This window comes from Ictalurus furcatus, chromosome 1 (genome assembly GCF_023375685.1).
Source record: "Ictalurus furcatus strain D&B chromosome 1, Billie_1.0, whole genome shotgun sequence".
Taxonomy (NCBI): domain Eukaryota; kingdom Metazoa; phylum Chordata; class Actinopteri; order Siluriformes; family Ictaluridae; genus Ictalurus; species Ictalurus furcatus.
In genome coordinates this window covers 27363491-27385789 of record NC_071255.1, presented here as the reverse complement: position 1 = coordinate 27385789, position 22299 = coordinate 27363491, and the positions used below count along the sequence as shown (strand labels likewise).

General features: G+C 39.6%; 1 protein-coding gene across 10 annotated transcripts in view; it reads right to left on the bottom strand.

Moving 5' to 3' along the window:
- LOC128613893 (receptor-type tyrosine-protein phosphatase mu-like) overlaps window positions 1-22299 on the bottom strand; it is a 235340-nt gene that overhangs the window by 18565 nt on the left and 194476 nt on the right. For 4 of the 10 annotated variants that reach the window (XM_053635055.1, XM_053635072.1, XM_053635088.1 and 1 more), the window contains 8 exons: window positions 22136-22290; window positions 19806-19880; window positions 19062-19088; window positions 16799-16992; window positions 10740-10827; window positions 9833-9909; window positions 4034-4070; window positions 96-193 (listed from right to left, as the gene is read on the bottom strand). In XM_053635055.1, the coding sequence (XP_053491030.1) occupies window positions 96-193; window positions 4034-4070; window positions 9833-9909; window positions 10740-10827; window positions 16799-16992; window positions 19062-19088; window positions 19806-19880; window positions 22136-22290 (751 nt within the window). The remainder of the gene's footprint in view (window positions 1-95; window positions 194-4033; window positions 4071-9832; window positions 9910-10739; window positions 10828-16798; window positions 16993-19061; window positions 19089-19805; window positions 19881-22135; window positions 22291-22299) is intronic. The other 6 variants (XM_053635064.1, XM_053635080.1, XM_053635113.1 and 3 more) reach the window with 2 other exon arrangements.

Here is a 22299-nt window from a genome sequence, read left to right as displayed (position 1 = left end):
TATATCAAATTATTTTACAGCTTTAAAGCAAGAGACAACAGGCTTTTCGCACTTAGTTAGTAGATATAAAGCCCGGCAGTTTAATGAAAACTTACCCTGCCAACTTCCACCAGGTTAGTCACCATGATGATGGTTGCCGTGTTCTCTTGCCACACCATTCTCCAGAAGTCATAGACTGTTTCTTGCATGGGTCCTGATACCAATAAGCCCAGACAGAAGGAGAGAAAAAAATAGATATAACATATAATACAAAAAGAGATATATACAACATATAATACACATATATAGAAACATATAATGCTTATATATATATATATATATATATATATATATATATATATATATATATATATATATATATATATATACACACACACACATACACACACACACACACACACAGTATTTCTTCATCTACACCAGGTAACCTACAGCACATTCTTCAGAGCAAGAGGATTTTAAATGGACATATTGCGTATCAGTACACCTAGATACGTGCAAATGAATGCTGACAGCTTGTGTATCTACATTTCCATTAAGCTCCAAATCACCTTAATAGACCAACATCCAGCGATAAGGATGCAGTGCAAGGAATTAAAATCACACAGTTAATTAATTCTAATTAGCATTGTTTTTAATCAACAGGCGCATTACGGAATGACTTCTGACGAGCTAATTAGCTCATGCAAATCTGTATGCGCTTTCTCTACCGCTGATGCTTTACCTCCAAGCCAAAGTAAATTACATCCACCCGGAAAAAAAAAAAAAAACATGAGGAAAAAGAGATTTGACATATTCAAATCCACAAAAAAAACCAACATCTGCATTACCGAACCCTTGGCTTGCTCTGAAAGCATTCGAAATTACTACTTGTACCAGAGAGCTTTTCTCATTATTGGGCTTGTTTGATGTTGTTTATTACATGTACTTACAGCAAGAGGTCAGGTTTATTCCTGATTTCACTCCTTAATTGCAGAATATATTATACATCATCACATACCGGTCTTAATCATTTTTATATCACTCATTCAACTATGCTGCATGTGGAATTTCTGTATACTTACAAAGGAGACTAGGAGACATTGATATTGCAAACACACACACACACACTCTTTATATGATCCTCAGAAGTCATGATCACTGACAGAGTGTGACACTTGGAAAGTACTGGAGGGGTGCAGGGTGCGTATTCTAGGCAGCAGCAGCAGGTACAAACTGACAAATTCTGCTCTAATTTGCCGATACACTAAAAAAACTCCTGTTCACCTATAAGTGAAGTCAGGCTTCCCCAATTAGACTGGGAAAGTTCCTCTAGCATACAGGAAGGGAAGCACCACAGCAGAGAGTGTGATGGCCTGTCAGACTGTTGCTCTGTCACCACAGGAAGAGTGTCTCGCATGGAGCGTCCCAGTGAGTTCCTCTCAACAAGACTTCAGAGAAAGTGTGCAAAAATCTTCGATTTTTTATAAAGGAATTTCACACCGTGGGATTACAGTGTTGGAGGACATTATAAGAACTCTTTCATTTCCCAGTCTGCTTGCACATAATTAGTGTATGTCACCACATACAGTATGCGATTGGCTCAGATGACGTAGTTAAGCTCTCGGGGTGGGACGTGTGAGACACGGTATCACCTTTGGTGTGTACATTGAAATCTACTCTACCTCTTGAATGCTTGAGTGGTGCTGAATGCTCAATCCTTGGTCAGAATAAAATTTTCTATAACAGCAGCCCTGACGGTAGCTTTCATTATCTTACGTTATCATTTCTATAGTCACAACCTACACAGGGATTGCATGGTGGAGATTTAAAAAATGATTAAATGATTAAAAACATGTTTATTTGTTGACATTTATTCAACATTTATGGAAGGAGAGGAGTCACAGTGTCGGTAACAGTCAAAGGTAAAGCTGGAGGTTTTCAGGACTGAGAACTTTGTGGTTTTTCTCTAACATGAGAAGCTGTATTTTCTGTCTTATTAACTTCATGAAAGAGAGAGCGAGAGAGCGAGAGAGAGAGGCTGGTGAGGGAGCTACTGCTTATAGCTGCTATAACGTAAGTGACAACAGGAACAGGAATTTGTTTTATGGACGGTCCACAACATAAAACGTAACTATAAGCAAATTTAAAAAATGCCATTCTTTAACTTAAAAACACAATTGATGGATAATTGCTTTAGTATGTCATCTTTCAGCTGTTGCCCTCTCCATTTATCTGAGCTTGGGACTGGCACTAAAAGGTGCAATCCCAGTAGCTGGGGTTGGCACGTAGCCAATGAGCTAGCCAGGCACTGACTAATTCCTGTGGTATAAGATGAATAAAGCACTTTGGGATTTACTGTAATAGGAAAATAGGCAAATTCTGGGTGGTAATGGCCCCATCACATCACACCGTCATTGATTATTTCCTATAACAATACATCCTGTCGTGCTTTCTTCCTTTCTTGTGACACTATTTATGTGGTCTATACTTAATAATCTACTCAGCAAAGCTGTTACTCATTATTACAGCTATGATACAGTATGATAATCTTTGATGTTCCAAAGTGATTGCAAGTTGGAAAAAAAATCCCCAAAAAACGGGTGAAATAATGGACACAATTAAGCCTCTTTTGAGTGAACGTATGGTTGGGAAAGAGGGAGGATGTGCTGTCAAGCTTCAAAAAAGCCTGAAGAAAATGTGTCTTTGATCTCAAAAACTTCTGAGCTTTTTAACTTTAACAAAAAAAAAAGCCTTTCTTTTGAAATCGGCCCACACTGAATACAAAGACTGTCATCAGTCGCTGGATCTTTACCTACTTCACAGCACAGCACAAAACTTGTGTTTTTCACATCTTTTCATTTTCCAAACAATTCTGTAACTTAAAGGAAGGTTGTAAAATGTCCAGACATACATTCACAATGTATATCAGTCCATACAGGATTTCGTGGATTTTTTCGAGAGTGTTGCAGCCCAAAATGCTCGATTTTTCTGCGGGTTATTTCAAAATTTGCGATGCAACTTGCAGAGTTTTTTGTGCTTTGTTTTTTTTTTTTTTAGAGGAAAACTACTTGAATTAATGAAATTGCAATTGCATGAAATTGTTTTTCATGGTATTTCGCAGTGTTTGTTGGTAAATGAGACTCACGTTCGACTCACGTGAATTGAAGAGGGCTTTGGCTGAATGCGCACTGTGATGACGTCACATGGCCCAAATCTGCAGAAAATCTGCGACAATTTTTAAAAATATTTAAAAATATTTGTTTGATTTTGCGTTCATTTCTGCGATCGCAAAATCCTGGAGGGACTGGTAAAGTACAATTACTTTAAAAAAAAACTAAGACCTCTTATAATAAATGCTGCTTGTCATATATAAATGCTGATACAGGTGCAACTCCACACTTTGCTGGCTGGGGATCAGCTTAGAAATGAAGTTGGGAGAAAGTGTCGAAGGGTGAGGAAAAGCAGACAGAGAACTTAAGAGGCCATTTAGACATGGAGCTGTCTCTGTGGACAGGCCAGGCAACACTCCAATAAACAGGTAATTATGCAACTCCCAATGCCACTATACCAGCTTGTGAGTCTATTAGGAGAAGTGATTGCATTCGGCGCTGTTTCCCGTCACTGTAGCACCTCCACAAGCCGCCAGCACACGGGACAAACACGGCCTCCAAGAAGCTCACAACAATTAACTATCAATCAAGCACTGCCTACAGGGGCTGCTGGGAGAGCGGGCGCTGACCGCCAGATTAACTGAGCAACAGAGTGCGCAAGTACGTACCGACTAATCCATTTATTTATTACTCACATCCTTTAACAGCCATCCCACTCCACCGCCTCTGCCAACACTAAGGCTGATTAATTGTTCCAAGACGCTGCTTCAGCACAAGATGGCTCAATGAGTCTGAGTGTGCGTGTGCGTGTGTGTGTCTGTGTGAGTGTGTATTAATATATAGCAAAGTCTGAGAGGGAACCATCTAAGAACTACGCTACACATCTGAGGGTTGTTTAGACAGCATAATATAAGATAAGATAAAAGAATATGTATTCTTACCTTGTGTAGCTATGTAGTGATTTGGTCGATGGTATCCCTGTAATTAAAAAAAGAGAGAAACTAAAGTTATAATATTAAAGTATGGTAGCGCTGTATAGTATATATATTATGATTACAATAAATTTGAATCATATTGATTCAAGAACTTTACGAGAACTTTTCCTTGTACAATGAAAGTTTTCTTGTTCTTACGGATGATGCATTAGCAAAGAAAAGACAAATAATAACAAGAGAAATAATAAAGACAGCCTGTCTAGTTGTTTCTAATTCTCTGCAATGCACTTGGGGTAGGGGGCCTAAAGAAAATTATAACTCAAATTACTACTGGAAAATGCAAACTGTAATTGAGCTAGTGAAACTTGTTTTTCACTAATAAAATCTTGCTTGTTTTTTTTTTTTTTTTTTTTTTTTAATTAAACTCGTCTTTAAAAATAAACAATCACTGTCTTTAGGCACACACACACACACCCTTCCACACTACTGTTTACTCCTACTGTAATGGTTTTCATATAGCTTGTGGAATTATATTATGGAATAGGCTCAATCTCTGTGGGATTATGTTAATCCCCTCATTTCATTTGTCGAGTGTGGTGTGTCCCAGCAAGGGCTCAGTCTGCAGAAACGGAATATTAAGGGGGAAAAGCTGTGGTTTCAACTTGTACGCAGCCTCCATTGTTGCCATCATCTTATTCTTATATTTAATGCAGCTCATCTGTAATTAAAGTTCGGAGCTGGAATAAAGGACCTGACGGAGTAGAGGAGACATCCGTACGTTCATCATCATTGTTCCCTGCTCTTTTTAATGACTTCTTTATCTTTGTGCATGCCGCCATGAAACATGTTTACAGCGACCCTGTATTTTGGTCTAGGATGACTGGATATGTGCTGAGCTATAGGGCCATATCAGGCAGCTTAAAATGGTTGAGTGCCTACTATTTAATAAACATGGAGGAACTACAGAATAATAATAATAATAATAATAATAATAATAATAATAATAATAAACCCTACAGTTTACCACCATGCAAGTTTTTACAGTAGAGTAGACACTTTTGCTTAAATGAACAAAACATAGAATAAAATAAAATAATAAAAAGTAAAAAATGTAGAAAACTGTCAAACATTGGTTTCAAATTGAATGACTTATCCGTCAGGTCTTCAGACTTAGACACTCAGCCCAATGACCATATCATTTACATTAAGCCACAAGTATCAGATTCTTGCAGAATTTGATCTCGTTCACTCTCCACACATCCGTGTATGTGCATGTTCATGTACTGGTTGGGAATTCTGGTGGGAAAACAAACTTTTTAACAGTGTCCTGACAACTATTTGCAATTAAATAAGGAATCATATAAATCATTTACATTACATTACATTTATGGCATTTAGTAGACGCCCTTATCCAGAGCGACTTACATTTATCTCATTTAGCTCAAGGGCCCAGCACTGGCAGCATGAAATCAATAAAATCAATAATAAATAATAATGCTATCAATGTTATATCAACACTAAGAGAAATATATGTTGTATGCTACAAGTGTCTAATTGGAGTGACCCAAGATCCTTTTTGATCCACACTTCACACACATTCTTTAGTTCCCTTATACCTATACCATGATTATATGTTCTACTTTTAAATGATTTAACCTGAACCCATTTAGTGAAGTTTAACCAAATATATTAATACATGGCTTTCAAAAACTCTGACTGGCATTTTAACATATTGCAATACATTTAATGTAATGTATTGATTTTATCTGACTAACAAGGAACACTGAAGTCTTGAAGGTCTGGACAGCAATTATAGTTAGTAAAAACAAATCCTTAGAACAGGAACATGAATACCCATGTTCGTTGATGGTGTAGTGGTTGGCTGCCTGGTGTCCCAGGGAGCCTGGTGTCCCTCACGTCTGTGTTACCTTCTGGATGTCCCTTTTAGTTATGCTGTCATAGCTAGCCTTGTATATGGTGCTTAACCATTACAGGACTCTAAGCATACCTAATAATCTTTCCCTGTCACTCTCTGGGAGCTACACACGTTACTCCTGAGATAACAGTGATCCTGAGCCCTTCTGCTCTACGAACCATCCTGATGCCTTACTTCTGGTTGGAATTCTCATCAATTGTATGTCACATACTGTTGCTGAGGATGGTCCCATAAGATGCAGCCTAAAGATAATTGAGATTGCCATAAAGATGGCTTTGGACCTCAATACATATGAACAGTTATGCTATATTGGCTTAGGACTACAGTTTGCAATTGCCACAAACTGTTTTGCACTCAAATCTCCATCAGTGAACAGTGGATAAGTTCAACGAAACTGACTTCATGTGAAAACTGTAATGAATTTCCTGGTTACACAACTGCACTATTTGCCCATGTAGTACACAGTTATAGAAAGGATTTATTTATAATTGCACTATCCATTGTCACCCAGATGAGTCTGGTTCCTCTCAAGGTTTCTTCCTCATATCGTCTCAGGGAGTTTTTCCTTTCCACTGCTGCCTCTGGCTTGCTCATTAGGGATAAATTCAAACATTTAAAATCTATACCATGAATTGATATATTTCTGTAAAGCTGCTTTGGGACAGTGTCCATTGTTAAAAGCGCTACACAAATAAAACGGAATTGAATTATATCGGAAGCTTGTTTTAATCACACGTGCATGATTTGAATGTTGAGGACTGCTTATAATACGATATTTAATGGTACTCTTCCCAAGTTATTGGCACCCATATGACTAACAGAACTCCTCCACCTACTCAATATCACCTGAACCCAAGTCTTCATCTTGATATGAATTTCACCTTATACCAGGTAAGTGGATGCACAAATACCACACAGTTTAAGACCTATTAACTGGGCTCTGTATCCTATCTACAGTAAGACAGTACTGCTTTGTTTCATGCACTAAACAAAACTGCACATTGTTAGCGTGGCTGAAATGGCACAATAAATGCTGTAAAGCATGAATAAATCACTTTTAAGAGCTGGAATAAAGCAGACACGCAAGATAAAGCCTCCTTCACATATCGCTCCTTTGAGCATGTAAAATATAATAACGGTGTCTGACAATGAGACATGCTTTCACTAATCGTCCTTTGAGATGCTAAGTGTCTTGACTGTACTGTGGCATGTGCTAAAAGCTGGTCAGGTAAATAATTCAGCGTGTGAAGAGCTTGTTCCATCTGCTTCGAGCATCCAAGGATCTGTTTGAAGGCAAGCGTAAAGTGTCCTAATGACAAGTGAATAGGCATGCTAAAGAGGGGAAATAGAGATGGAAAAAGAGAGTGGGAGGAGAGGAGGCGATCAGTATGTGTAGGGGCTGGTAGGGCATGTTGATCCGAAGTGGGTGGCTGACAGGAGGTGAAAATAACGTTTACTTTGTCCACAGCTCCAGCTGGAAGTGTAAACATTAGAAAGAAATGTTTCAGGGGGTTGCGTACAACAGGGAGGTAACCCAACACACCAACAGACAAGCACGGACAGGTGGCAATGACTGTTTTTTTTATCCTTTGACTCCCATGACAACAGAAAAGCGCCAATGATCGACAGCAGTTCAGTAAACATCCAAAGTCACTCCAGGTCGCTGTGCTCCTCCAATGAGACCGGACGCTGAGAACAGCCCCGAGCAACCGCGCGACTACAGCATGCCTCCATTATTCAAAACAACTTCCTTTGAAGTGTAGCCACTTTGCTCTGTCAGTTAAATTATTTTCAAACAAAGCCCAATGGAAAGAGTGAGGACAATGGACTATGCTCTATACTCTACACGGGACCAACTTCATTAGACAGTGTGTGTTTGATGGGAGCAAAGACACAACAGAGGGTTTTTATACTGAAGCAGAGATAAAAATAAAATAAAAAAAAGATATACTGGGATTTTTAGTCATGTTTAGCCATCCATTTGTCTCTAAAAGCTAAAACCATGTCTGTATCTGAAATAGAAGATCTTCCTTGATGCTCTGTTGCCCATGCTGGCTCATGTCAGTTGTCTTACAAGACAGCACTTTGACAGAAGGTAAAAGTAAGGGTAAATGGTTGGGGGTTTTGAGGCAGCTTACATCCCTATGTTACTGACGCACACTAACCCTAAAAGTCTGTGAAGTGTGAAATGGTGAAACATTATAAAGTATTGTTGGAGAAAATTGGAAAAATATTCGGGGACTAAACAAACTATTTCTTGCTAAAAAATAAAGTCAAAAACAACTACAAATAATGTTGTCCACAAACTGCTCCCTCTCTCCCTGATGTTTTCCACCACTATTGTTAAATGCTGTATTATACACAGGGTGACAGCAAAGAATACATGTATGCCAGATGCTAGTAGATGTGAAGGCACATTTCGACACAAACATTCAAAGCCTTCAGTCTTTGAATAAAACCTTAGCAGGCCGTATTTTTTAAAACATGCTTTTCACCCCGTGTCTAAAATGCAGGTCATTTGTGCAGCATGGTCACATGTTGTATAAGAAGTTATGAAGGTTAAAGGTTATGGACTAGATTAGTGTTACTACTTTTCATTCAAATGAAATCAACCAACAATCAACCACAAATAACCCACAGCACCGTCTTTTATTCAAATGAGTATGGATTTCTGTTGAGCTCAGGTTGCATTTTGAACTAATCTCAGCCTTAAGAACGACATCAGTAATGTATGCCTAAAGCTTATCTTCATCTCCTTCATCTATCAGATCCACAACACTGCCTCCATGGCAGACAGTGTCTATGTTTACAAGGACAGCAATAATCTAATCACTGACCTTATTCTGAATGACAATATTCTGATTAAGGTGTTTACATGAGTTACTTTTAGGATATTCCTTTCATGTTCCCGTTTTACATGTTATAGAACATAGATCGATTAACGGCACACGTCATTACGTTTCCACGCCACGCTGTCCAATGTTCTCTCCAGAATTTCACGTATCAACATACAATTCGTCTTTGTTATAGTACCGTATACAGTTTGGGGTGTTTTTATTTTTAATTTTTACGAAAGCTTCAAGTGCAGTTAATTATTTGTCATGCTATACGTGCTAATAGATGACTGCTTGAAGCCATGGGCTGCATCCCAAACTGTGTACTTACCTAATATATAGTAGCCGAAACACATGTATTTCGCCTACTATATACATGTATTACGCCTACTATATAGTAGTAAGTACGTGGTTTCGGACGCAGCCGTGCTTTCCTGTTTGCCGTAAAACGGTTGTGCACTGTCGTGTGTGTGTGTGTCCTGTTGCAAAATGCGGTGAAAACTCCCACACGACGTTAATAGTGTGATTAAGGTGTTTACATGTCTGTAATACACGTCGATAATGCGACTATAACAGGAATACTACACGTGTCTTATTTCGATTTGTGTTTACTTCGAGTATGACTTTAGTCGGATTAAGGTAATAAAAAATTGCTGTTTATATGCTAGTTTCTTAATCAGAGTATTGTCTTAATCGGGTTAATATTGGATTATTGTTGTCCATGTAAAAGAACTGAGTGAGAAACTTAGAAATGCTTTGCGTCAGCTAGACTAAATTATTATTCTCTCAATTGTCCTAGATAAGAGCTCGAGTAATAATAGGCTTTATGTCCAGGCTAGAAAATCTATGCTAAATCTGTCAACACAGTGTGGATCAATGATGTTTTCCTTCGAGTAGTGGGAGGGGTATGGAAAGGGGTGAGAATGTCATCCTTAACCACTTCCATTAGACTATAGGGAATCACATCTACACACAAACACAATGACCATACACACTGACCTCTGTGTGCAAGACTTGGCAAGTGTCCATACTTACATCAATGTAATTTGCATTAATATAATCTGAGCTCTGCTCCCCCTCTATAGCCTGAAGTCGGACACGGGAGTGGTCATCTGGGAAAAAAGAAGAGACGGAAAGCGTGAGAAATAAGAACACGTCATTACTACTCATTAATGTCGGATATGAGCTTGTAAAAGAAAAGGATTAACGTGGAAGCAGGTTTCAAGCAGTAGGTTAGTGTGTGTATTTATAACTCTAGCAGATAATATCATACATGTTATATTAGCCCTAAAAATCTAGAGAATCATTCCATGATAAGAAATTTTTGTTTCACCTTATAAATATAAATCTCACAATATTTACAATGGCATTGCTACTTTATATCAGCAGATAATAACACATAACAGCTGCTAGATGCCAATATGACTAAGTGAAACCAATCTGTGTTGCAGCTTTTCCTGCCTATTCGTATAGGAGATACTAAGCTGTTGTGAAGGATTTCCAGTATGCAACTCTGCCAGTCCTTTGGGAGTGTTCTCTCTATCAGGTCTAACATAGCCTAGGGTTCACGCTCGCCTGGGATTGGCTGGTGCCTCATTAGTCAGAAACAGGAAGTGTGTGGAGCCAAACAGAGCGAGCGGTTTCCTCTCAGAGGGAGAAATGGTAATGAGTGTAGTAGAAGTGGGAAAGGTGACTGATGAAGAACTCCGGTGAAAGAAAAAAAAAGGATATACTGTTGCACAAAACGTTACATGGATGTGTATGTGTACAAAAAAGCATATACACAAATTATAAGGTTGGGTAAGAATCTCCACTATAAGGCAAAAGGATGCGAATGTAATCAAAAGAGCAATTACACATAACAGGAAGCCCAGTGAGCTACTCTCTGTGTTATAGAAGCATGCTGACAGTGTGACCAAATTATAATATAATCATTACATACATGCAATGATGTTTCCGTAACGGTTCTTCATCCTGTTCTCGTCTTTCTTTGCAGAGTCCCAGGGTGCAGCCTGCCCTTCGAAGAAACTCTGTAGAGAGAAATCAAAACAGGCAGAGACAAGTTAAGAAGCGAGAGCAGAGAAGGCACAGATAGGTCAAAGGTTACCATCTTAAATGATGGCTGAGTTGGACTTCAAACAGTACCAGTGGAAAAGAGGACAGTTACACTAACTAGATTCACATCATTATTTGACATCAAGGGACAGGAGCAAGGAACCCTGGGAGTGGTGACAGAACTAAGGGCTATTAGAGGTGCTTCGGCTCCGAATTTGCGACTGAGACAAAACAACCTCGCTGCCTGTCTCTCTGACACCATTAAAGGGCTCAAATCGTAGAAATTAAAGACTAAAAAGAGAAAATGCCGTCAGCGATGGAATTAAAGCTGACACTCAGCTCTGAACAGTAACTGATGATGAAATATTAATGCAATGTGGAGAATCTGCTCATTCAGAACTGCTCAGCCACACAATTAAAGCTAATTATTGAGACAAACTTCAAAAGCAGATCTAGTTTGTTAACGGGGGTGGGCGGGTGTTTGGGTTGGTGTTGGAGTGCTCATGCTTGCAGACTTGCAGTCTGCTCATAGTAGCTTCTTAATGTTGCCAGCTGCCTGCTTCTCTTTCGATAAAGTGCGACTCTGAGGTATAAATAGAGCATAATGATGCATTATTATCCACAAACGGCCGCACAGACAATTGATATGATTGCTGGTGATTGCAAGTGACTACTGCTCTTTCTGTTAGGGAAGCGGAACATCCTTTGGCTGTGAATGTGATGATGACACTGGATTTGTCTGAAGAACAAAGTGCCTTGATCAGCCTCAGCGTGGTTAATGACACCGGCAGAGTGATGACTCCCGCTTTCTGCTGAAGTTCCCCACAGAGAAAGCAGAAGGCAGGAGGGAGCACCTGGGGATGGGAGGCACGCAGCAGCCCTATCTCCTGCTGAATGGGTGCAGTCAAAATCTTTTTCTTTTCATTTTTAAATGTGAATATGGTTTAAAAGACTTGTGTCGGGCTAGTAAACCATTCACTAGGAGAATCTGTATGCAGATTCCAAACGGCAAATGTAGCTAGTAACTGGTTTTAAATCTTAGCCTTTTCTTTAGACTTAAAATGCAAATAACAATCTGAAGTAAAGAAAATTCTTCACTATTACTGTTTGCAGGGATCAGAAATGAGCTCTTAATATGCAAACAGGCTCAGCGCATCCTTCCTCCTAGATTAAAAGAATGTTGTTTATCACATGACCTTTCTGCTGACCAGGCAAGGGCCTTGAGATAGGTCAGTGGCAGTCTGACCATTTCAGCGAGGGACACCTTGAAGGGCAGGCATATTTATTGCAGATTGCTTTCCCTTCCAACACATCCATTGAAGGTGGGTTAATACATATTGACAACAGTGTGAAGACTTGGCTTATCTCTCCTGTTTCTCCCTCTCTCTCTCTCTCTCTCTCATGCTGTCTCTCCCCAGACTCAGTTTAAATTTTCAAAAGTGATGCTGGTTTGTTATTCATCGCAGCTTTGTGTCTTTGGAGACAGCTGTCCTTTCATGTCGGGTGAGTGACAGCGAGCCATGGCGTCTGTGAGCCTGTGGAGGGAGGGGGGGAATGACGAACACCTTTAGATGCTTGGTGTGTTTGGCAGCCAGTAATGAGATGCAGAGTCCAACAGTGGGACCGCAGTAGGGGAGAATAATGAGAGCACAGACGAACTAGTTCAGACACGTGTCGAACTTCTGACTGTGCCATGTCAGCTGGAGAAAAAAAAAGCCAGCAAAGATATTCATATATTCAAAACTGTATAAGCAGACGCCTTAAAGACTGTTTATAAAGTACAAATTCTGTCAAACAAATAGTGAAATAGACTTTTCTTTATGATTGCACAATGCTTCATACGCCATGCGAAAAATAGAATAAATCCTACATTTGAATAGAAAACATTCAGAGCACAATAGCGGGATGAACTCAGTACGGCTTGACTGAAATTTTAGATATGAAATAATGATTTCCAGACTTTTCTGCATGGAAAAAAAACCCGAATGTAAGTATAAATCTATGGAGCATGATCATTAAGATCCAGTGCAGCCTTGCAGCAGATGGAGACAGAATAAAAATAAAATGGCTGAGAGGGAGCTCCAGGCTGCAGCTGTCCCTCTAGGCTTCTGAATGCTACTGGTTAGGCCTTAGTATCTCAGTCAATAAGCTAACACCTAATTGGTGGGCTAAAAATAATGAGTCCAAACAAGTATACGGTTGTGTGCGTGTTCAAAAAGTCAAACTCAGGTGATTTTTCTCACTGGATAACTCCAGGAAAAATCAGAAGGCTGCATCAAGGGAGCACATCAAACTCCAAGCACAAACAATAATTACAGATTCATCACTGCCATGCCTCGAAGCAACTTCTCAATAGATAATAATACTCAGTTTCTTGCTCACATTTGACAAGTACCCTTGTTGTGTCTCACAACTTTGTCTGCTTTGTCTTACTGCCTAGGAGGATTAAGGAGGAGGGTGGTTATTAAAAACCAGTCACCTGTTTCAGACAAAGCATTGTAATCTGCACCTGTGCCTTCATCAAAACACAAAGTCTTTGGGGTTTTTGAAAGGTATCAAGTCAATGCACACAAAGAAATAAAAAAGACAATTAAAAAAATGCATCACAACAGCTGATAAAAGGAAATGTCCCTAGTAGATGAATGTGATTTCTTAAATAGGACATGTTCCTGGATTAACATCACTTTGTTGTTACTGGAACATCATTCCTTTGAACAAATCCCTGCCACTGCCACCGCTGTTAAATGTGCACCTCTTATTCCTCCCACTCAAAAGTAACTTAAACATTTTCTTCAGAATATATATGGCTTCAAATCCAGAGAGATTTGGTGCTTTGTGTTGAACTCAACATTTCAATTAATAAGAACAAAGTCCTTGAACAAAGTCCTTGATTCTTTAAAGACATAGAAGCCACACCTGTTTTTTCATTTAATTAAATAAGAACTCTAACCCTATGTTCGATGTAGCAAGCACTTGCACAAATTGCTCATGTTGCTTGTAGTTTGTCTCTTGTGGGCAAGAGTTTGACCACTTAAATGGGAGTAGATTGCAGGTAGGAAGTACGGTTACAAGTGGGAAACTGAAGAAATGTCGCACCATGCATACCACAGGATAGGCCATAGGAATCATTTAAGCCAATTGTTTTGATTTTTGCTTCACTGTGTCATACCTAATTTGCAAAGAATTGAATTGAGAAAATCTCAATTGAGAGGTCCCTCTTGCGGCGCTGTCACATTGTTTCTTGGTGCTGTTTCTGAAATTGCCGCTCCGTGTCGAACACGTACACAGAAAAGGAACGGTCACCTGTCGCGTTGTCACATGTTAGTGTGAATGTAGAAATAGTACATTGTATTTGTAACTATCTGACCTGCAGAGCTAGGTAGTACTGTACAGTGCCTAGCTGAACTAATGTTAGCTACCTCCACATAAACACTACTAAAGGTGCCAAGACTTTTACTCTTAGACTTAGTACTAAGAGTTTTTGGGGAAATGCATTAATATAAAATATGGCCAATGTTTCAATATTTACTCAAAATGTACTATAAATTATTTACTATAAAATGAAATGCAGGCCAAACCAAACATTTGAGTGAATTTTAGCTGGACACACACACATTGAACCTAAAACATGTCCTACTTGAAGAAATCACGTTCATCATCAGTGCACATTCTGATTTTGATGAATGACAGTTCAGTAAACAAGGTGGAGCTTAAGTTAAATTTCATTAGCTACGCACAAAGTTGATCATATGACATCACTAGAACAATTCATCTGATATTAACTAGGATGCAAGGAAACCTGACTTCTAGTTTAAATGAATGTAGCAGTTCAGCAAATCTTAGCTGGCTACACTAAACTGCCCCTAGGTGTGAACGAGTGTGTGGAGGGTCCACTGCGATGGACTGCTGTCCCAGCCAGGATGTACTCTATATTCAATCCACCATGATCCTGACCAGGATGGAGCAATTACTGAAGATGAATGGATGAATGTTAGCCAGTAAATTTGACTCATAGGTTTAACGACAATATAATAATTCATGTATTGCTAGACAGCATGCAAGTGAATTGGCTAGCTACTTTAAGGTAGCTAACTGGATTGGTTGGAAACTATTACCTTGTTTAAATGAAAATAAGTATGTCAATCTGAAGAAAAAAATGACATCATATAATCAAGTTTGAGGCTGGATGATCAAATTTAACTTAAACCCCTCACCAACTGACACAGTGAGTGACATTCTGCAAAAGAGAACATTCTGAACTCCATCACAACCTCCCGCATGCTGGTATGGCATGGTGAGCATGTACAGCTGTTTGCATGGATGGGTGCAGTGGATCTTCACAGCAAAGCATGAAATGGTGTCTAGAAACAACCCGGCATGGGTTAGCATGCATGAATGACACAAAGGTCCATAAGCAAGGCTGTTATTCAAAATTATAATGATACAACTGTATCGTTCTTATACTATAATCATGAAAAAAGCTGTTTGAACACAGACCACTTGAGGAAAGACCTCCTTGTAATTTGGCTGCTATAATGTCTTTTATCTCTAAATTCCTGATTTACATCGGTAAATGTGAGTGCCGTGTGAGTTGTGCTTGAAATGGTCTCAAAATAATAACAATACTAATTAATTGCATTGACTTTACAGACATGAGATAACACTGTACATGTACATTATGAATTGTCACACATACTCTACAGCCACAATATAGGACCTAAAGGACAAGCTACTGGACAGTTTTAAGCTGGCAGCTTCTGGAAAGTCATAGTGCAACTAGCAAGCAGCTAGAACAACTTAGAATCACATCCAAAAATGTCTGCTTACCTCATTTAGCTTCCCAATGTTAATGTACGGAATAACAAGAAGCATGGATCAGGGGAAAGATAAGTTAAGAGTTTAGTGCTCAGTTTTAGACCTCATCAGCTCTAACGTTTTTTTTATCTAAGACAGGTGAGTAAAGACAGCAAACGACAGCACGCTATAATGACTTTGCGGGTTTTATTTTTCCAGCTTAATGGGCATTCAAAATGGAAGATAAAAAGAAAAACATTTATGCCAAGAAGGAGGAAAGGGGGAGGTGGATGCATCAATTATTTTACAGACTGTATTTTAACCTGCATAGCATAGCTCTTGAGCTACCTCTGCCCTAAAAAATCTTTATCCATAATGAATTGAAGCCTCAGGGTAGCCTGAAATGAGGGCTGAATGGGGGTATTTAAGTTGAATAATTTATTTCATTCTGGTCTTATTTAAGAATGAAGTGGCAGGTGGAGTAGAGCATGAAACGTGGGTTGGTGGGAATTACACAAAAGGTGAAGCAGTCCTCATTTGATCTAGAAAGTGGAAGATGGAAATGGACAGAAAGTGCATGCACACATACAAACAGTTGAGACAGTGGATGATGAGAGTGTGTGTTGAAAGAGCCGTTTGTTTAACGAGGAGAGTCTGTGGGCTCAAACTTGGGCGCTTGGCACCGCTGACATCTCTCAGCTGTCTTAGCAGTTAACAAACAGTCTCAGTCGCTGAATCCCCCAAGAGTGTCTGCCAGCAGGCGTGAACAGGGGACTTTCAGATTTACGAGCTAATTTTTCCACCAAGATAATTTAGGGGTTGCTAGGTAGTTAAACAGATTCCTGTCTTTAGGCCTTAAAGAGCTAAGCAGGGTGGCATGGAGTCAACAAACTGCAGGAGCATGAACACAGAGCTGGGGGAGTGGAGCGATGACACAGGCACTAAGTGCAAGGACATAAATTTGTGCTTTTTGCATATTAAGAGCTCATGAAAAGTCCATTAGAGAGATACAAAACACATTTATGCACTCCATGCACAACAACCAAATAGGAGACACAGGGTAGGAGGAAAATGAAACCATAAAGGGGATAGATTAAACAAGACTGCATAAAGAAAGATAAAAAGATTTTTTTTTAAAAGGCAGTGTCTCACCTCGTACTCCTCCTTGAAGCCATAGCCTTCAGCACATTTCATCTGGGTGATGTGCTGAAGCAGATCTGCCACGCGGATGGCCGGGTGGAGCTGCCCTGTCTGGTAGGGCACATCCACCGCCTCCCTTTTCTTAAAGGAATGAGTGTGGGACTGAACCAGGCTGCTCGTCTCGCTGGTCATTGTGTGGTTCTCATCTGCAGCAGATCAGAGAAACAGGGGGCCAGAGAGAACTGGTAAGGCCTGAGGTAATATGTACATTTCTTCACAAAATTCCAACAACCCATCAGAGAAATGGATGAATACAGGATTTTACGATCGAGTTAACATCAACATGAGATAAACATGAGGAAATGAACATTAGTATCACAGTAAGTACAGTACTGTGCAAAAGTCTTAGGTGCATGTAAAGAAGTTCTAAAAAGTTCTAAAACAAATAACAAAATGAAACATTCCTACATATAAAAACTGACTAAGAGAGGTAGGCATGTTTCATATTATTATTTTTATAGGGCATCTTTGCTTTTACCAAGTTAATATTTGGTGTGTCCTCCTTTTGCATTTATGAATGGAACATCTACACTAGTTCAGTTTTATAAGGAAATTGGCTGGAGACCTTGGAGATCCTGACACAGTTCTCCTGGAGACTGTTGAGACTGCTGCACTTTTAGGTTTTTATGTGAAAAGTGGTCTATTACCGTTTTCATAGTAAATGAATGTTTGGAAGATGTAAAAAAAAAAAAACCCATCTAGGACCACATCTGTATAAAAATGTGGGTGCCTCAGAATTCTGCACAGTACTGTATGTGTACGGCTAATAATACGATATACACATAGCGCAGATTTAAAGTGATATTTGAATAGATTACCTGTCTAGCTATTTCTAACAGCACAGTGTTATAATAAAATCCTGTTCTGATCCACTACCTGACAACTCAGTTCTCTACACAAACTTGCTTAGTGAGATCAATGGCAAAATGGTTGCACAGATGGTGAAAATGGTGAACGTCTATGGTTCTCCATGACACATGGTATAAAAGAGGGTGACCTTAGCAGTTACAATGACAATGTCAATGTCAGATGAGACACCTTCACAACAAAGTGACTGGGGTGTGGGAGTGAAACCAAAGAGTAGAATAATAGGGTGCAGGTGGGAGGGGGGGATGTCACATTGTCCACATATGCATGAAGAGGACGCCCACGGGTGACGGCCATGCTAACTAATGGCTGCACAGGTGGACAGGGGAGGGCGAGATGCTACGCAAGGCCATGCGAGGCAACACAGTTTGGGGGAGAAGGTCCCTTCGGCATGACCCACATACATCTCCACCCCCAAAAACACAGGGCAGACTGGCAACTTACCATTAATTGGCACTTTTTAAGAGGATACATAAGAGGTTAAATGTGAAGAAAAAAAGGAGAAGAGAAAGGAAACAGGGTATAAGCAACAAGATAGTTGAAACAAGAGCACCTAGACATATTTTGACTCTTGTCCATAGAAGGAGCCTATTCTGAAATGCAGTAACAATTATTAAGTGTTGCCTTACTGTCAAACAAGAACTGCTTGGCCAAATTAATGATGAAAAATTTCAAGTCAAAAAAAGCAATGTATAGCGCTACTCTGCTAAAGCATGTTTCAAGTCCTCTTCTAGCATAGTGGATTTGTGTCAAATGTCTGATTTGATGACATATTGTGAACGACACAAGTTTAGCTAAACAGAAATGAATGCATTTTTTGTAACATCTTATACAGTATATTTTGTACGAAAGCTTATGAGACGCACAATATATATATATGTAAAAAGAAAGTTCTTCAAACTGCACTATCTGGGCTTTTTGCACTGTCATTAAGAGATGCCTGGATGGCCGTGGGCTGATGTTTTCTTTATGTGCTTGTTCATTTGTTTAGTGCACCACACTGTCACCCCCCCTCATCCAGTCCACATTATCTGTCCATGCACATGAGAGGTCATAGACATAAGTGACGTCACACGCACGACACGGAATGCGGATGGGATGGGGTGAAGCCAACCTGAGCTCAGGGAGAAAAAGACCCTCGCCTCACAGAGAAGAGGAAAGCAGGCAGGTATGGATGTGAGGAAGCCATCATCAGTAACAAAAATAAATCTCTCTAGTCCTTTCCTATCTCGCTTACTGTCCATTATCCTGATGTGTCTCTTAAAAGCTATCACAGGAATGCACATGTAACAGCTCACATGACATAAAGCTAGGTACTGGAGAAAGAGGAAGTGGAATATGGTCTCACCTAAGATAGCAGTTGGTACAAAGGGGTCTGCTCAAAACCAGCGCAGATTTTTGAAGGTTAAAAAGAAGAAAAAAAAGGGCGAAGGTGAATAGAGAACAGAGATCAGCAGTAGCGCACATGACAGTTAGAATCGCAATTAAATCGAAGACAGTTTAGTCCAAAAAGGAAGAACAATGCAGATCTAATGAACTCTTAGAACAGGTGTCAAACTCAATTTCTGAAGGGTCACAAACTAAGACAGTTATGTTTCTTTTTTCATATTATTATTACCGTATCTATCCTTCAGTCCAATTGTGTCGTGAGTCAGTTTACCATAGTTCATAATGATGAATTCATTTGAAATTTTCAGAGTTTTTCAGTTTGCATGGACTGAATGAAATGAGTCCCTTGAGTTTGACACCTGTGTTTTAGAAAGAAAGAAAGAAAGAAATAATAATAATAATAATAATAATAATAATAATAATAATAATAATTATTATTATTATTATTATTATTATTATATTATTATCATCCACATGCATAATGCTTTGCTTGTATACATTAATGATTGGACATGGTTCTTCCTCATAGATGGCAGATTAAACTTAGCTGCAAAGCAAAACATACTGAATATAAGCTTTCTACTGTTTAAGCCTCTTTTTTAATCCAAGCACAGAAAGATATTGCATTATATTCCTGACACAGGCAAGTTATAAAATTAAGAGTGAGAGTTTGGTGGAGGTCAGAAGTCAGAGCTGAGGTTACCTGGGTAATAGGTGTTGGGCACTGAAGTGCTGAGTGTGTTAGTCTTCATGGTAAATGATGACGGTGAGGAAACAGCTTTTAATCAAAGAAAAAAGAGAAAGAGAAGTAAGTTGACTTGAAATTGAAAAATAAACCCACATACCTGAATTTCTTTGTCAAATATCCCATGACCTCTTTAAGTAAATGACATTTTCATATACCAAACATGGCTGTGTGCCTTCCTCTGTGTGTTATTTTAAGACTTAAAACATCCATAATTCCCCTGACTGTCAGTCTAAGGTTGTCTAATTCGCCCTAAAATACCACTGTGACGTGAATAAGGAATAGCTCGAATGCTTTCCAGACATCGCAAAAATAAAATAACCCTCTCTCTGAACAGCCATGTAAAGCCATGTGTGGTTCAGAATGAAGACGTATTGCTAAGCCTGCAGGTGGTGAAGAGCTGAATGAGCGGCTGACAGTGAGATTGGGCACGTAGGTTCTGGCTCTCTGACAGCTGCCAGAAGGCACTGTCTGATGTGACCTGCCTGTCAATCACAGCTATGGAGGCTGACAGCAGGATAAGGTCACGCATGAACTACCCTGGCGTCCGCTGCACTTCTGTCCCGGGCGCTAAGAGCGCATGTTTATTTATTTATCCTTGTTTGCTGGCCACTTCGCTGGGTCACACATCAGCCATGTCGAGTGGAAAAGAAGGTGCAACCGGACTGAAATATTAACCGCTGTCAAGCGATCAAAGAAGCGATCGCTGTCTCTGCTCCATTTCCCTGACAGACACAATGTATGGCTGCATGACGTAACTTATACGGGCGGCTGTGGCTCAGGTGGTAGAGCGAGTTGTCCGCTAATCGTAGGGTTGGTGGTTCGATTCCCGGCCCACGTGACTCCACATAACGAAGTGTCCTTGGACAGGACACTGAACCCCAAGTTGCTCCCGATGGCAAGTTAGCACCTTGCATGGCAGCTCTGCTACCATTGGTGTCTGAGTGTGTGTGTCTGTGTGTGTGAATGAGACACAAAGCACTTGGATAAAAGCGCTATGTAAGTGCAGACCATTTACACATGCCTCACAGCTTTCATACAATAAAACACCCAAATTATAATAATTACTAACTAATTATAATAATGCTAATGATATTTTGTGGAGCTAGCTGTTCTGAAGCACAAAATTCAAATAAACATGAGCCCATAAAAGCGTTTGCAATACCATTGGCAGACTAAGAATTTGATGCAATGTGATGCCACGGCCATCCGTGGCCAAATGTCTAATAGAGCAAAATGGGTAATTCTCTCTTGGTGTCTAGGAAGGCATTACTCTTTCCTGTCAATCAGAGTGACATTAGGTAATCATGGGCATGTGTGAGCTTATGTATATGAAGAAAAGAGCAGTTAGTACTTTCCTGTGTGTGTTCAGCTGGCAAACACATATACAAATTCACACAAATACAACTTAAGTGTTCCCTCCAAAGTGACCAATAAAACCCTGACTAGACTAAAATGCCTGAAAGCTAATGCTAGAGAGAGCTTTCCAACTGAACAGGTGAGTAAAGACATCAATTTGTCCTGATTTCTTGGATTCTAGACGTCCACATCATGTGTTTTTACAAAACCTGAACATGACAGAGATCAGAGTTCTCCTCTAAAAACACATTTTATTGATAGCTGTCAGAATGTCAGAAGAACAGACCGTCTTGACTCAAAAGAACTGGAATCTGAGACTGTATGTCAAGTTGACAGTATGGACTTGTCTTCTGTCCTGTTGTATCTACTGCAAATCGTTTAAATGATAAGACAAAATATATGTGTGAACAATTCATTAAAGGATACAGTATGTTCAAGGAGGGGACAGTCTTGACTCTAGCTAAGCAGATGGTGCAGATCCAGGAGCTGCTGAGCCACCAATCTTTGACAGAAGACTACTTACTAAACCCACAAAAGGTTAGAAAAGTTCCAGCTGTCCTATGGGCTCAGCAGCTGGAGAATAGTGACACTAAAACACCCAAGACTGAAGATCAGTACATAAAGTGAACACTGAGCCTCTCAAAGCTCTTATCTACAAAGATATGCACTGCCAACATCGGTTTTAATGGTTCTGAATTGTTTAGACCTTTTATCCCCTTAAACGTCCAGATTATTATTCAGTTGTTCATCAAAGCACATTATTTAGTTAGTACTAGAAATGATTCAGTCACTGGAGGGAAACTATTAGGAAAGGTATACAGATGTGAGAGGGAAGAATGTAAGTCTGGGTCTGCCAGTTGGTCCTGAGATATTAAAAAGGTACAAAAAACATCCTTTACTATGCAGAATTTCATCAGTAACCAACTCACTTCTTCCATTGAGATTGTGGGTGTCCATGAAGGAGATGGCCTCATCACAGTTGGTGCCCTGCTCTGTGTAGCTTTTATCCATGGAGTTCACCATCACTGTCATCTCCTGCCTTGTGCTGCTGCTCAGGGTCTCCTTACGCTTCTTTGCAAGTTTCCTTTATTCA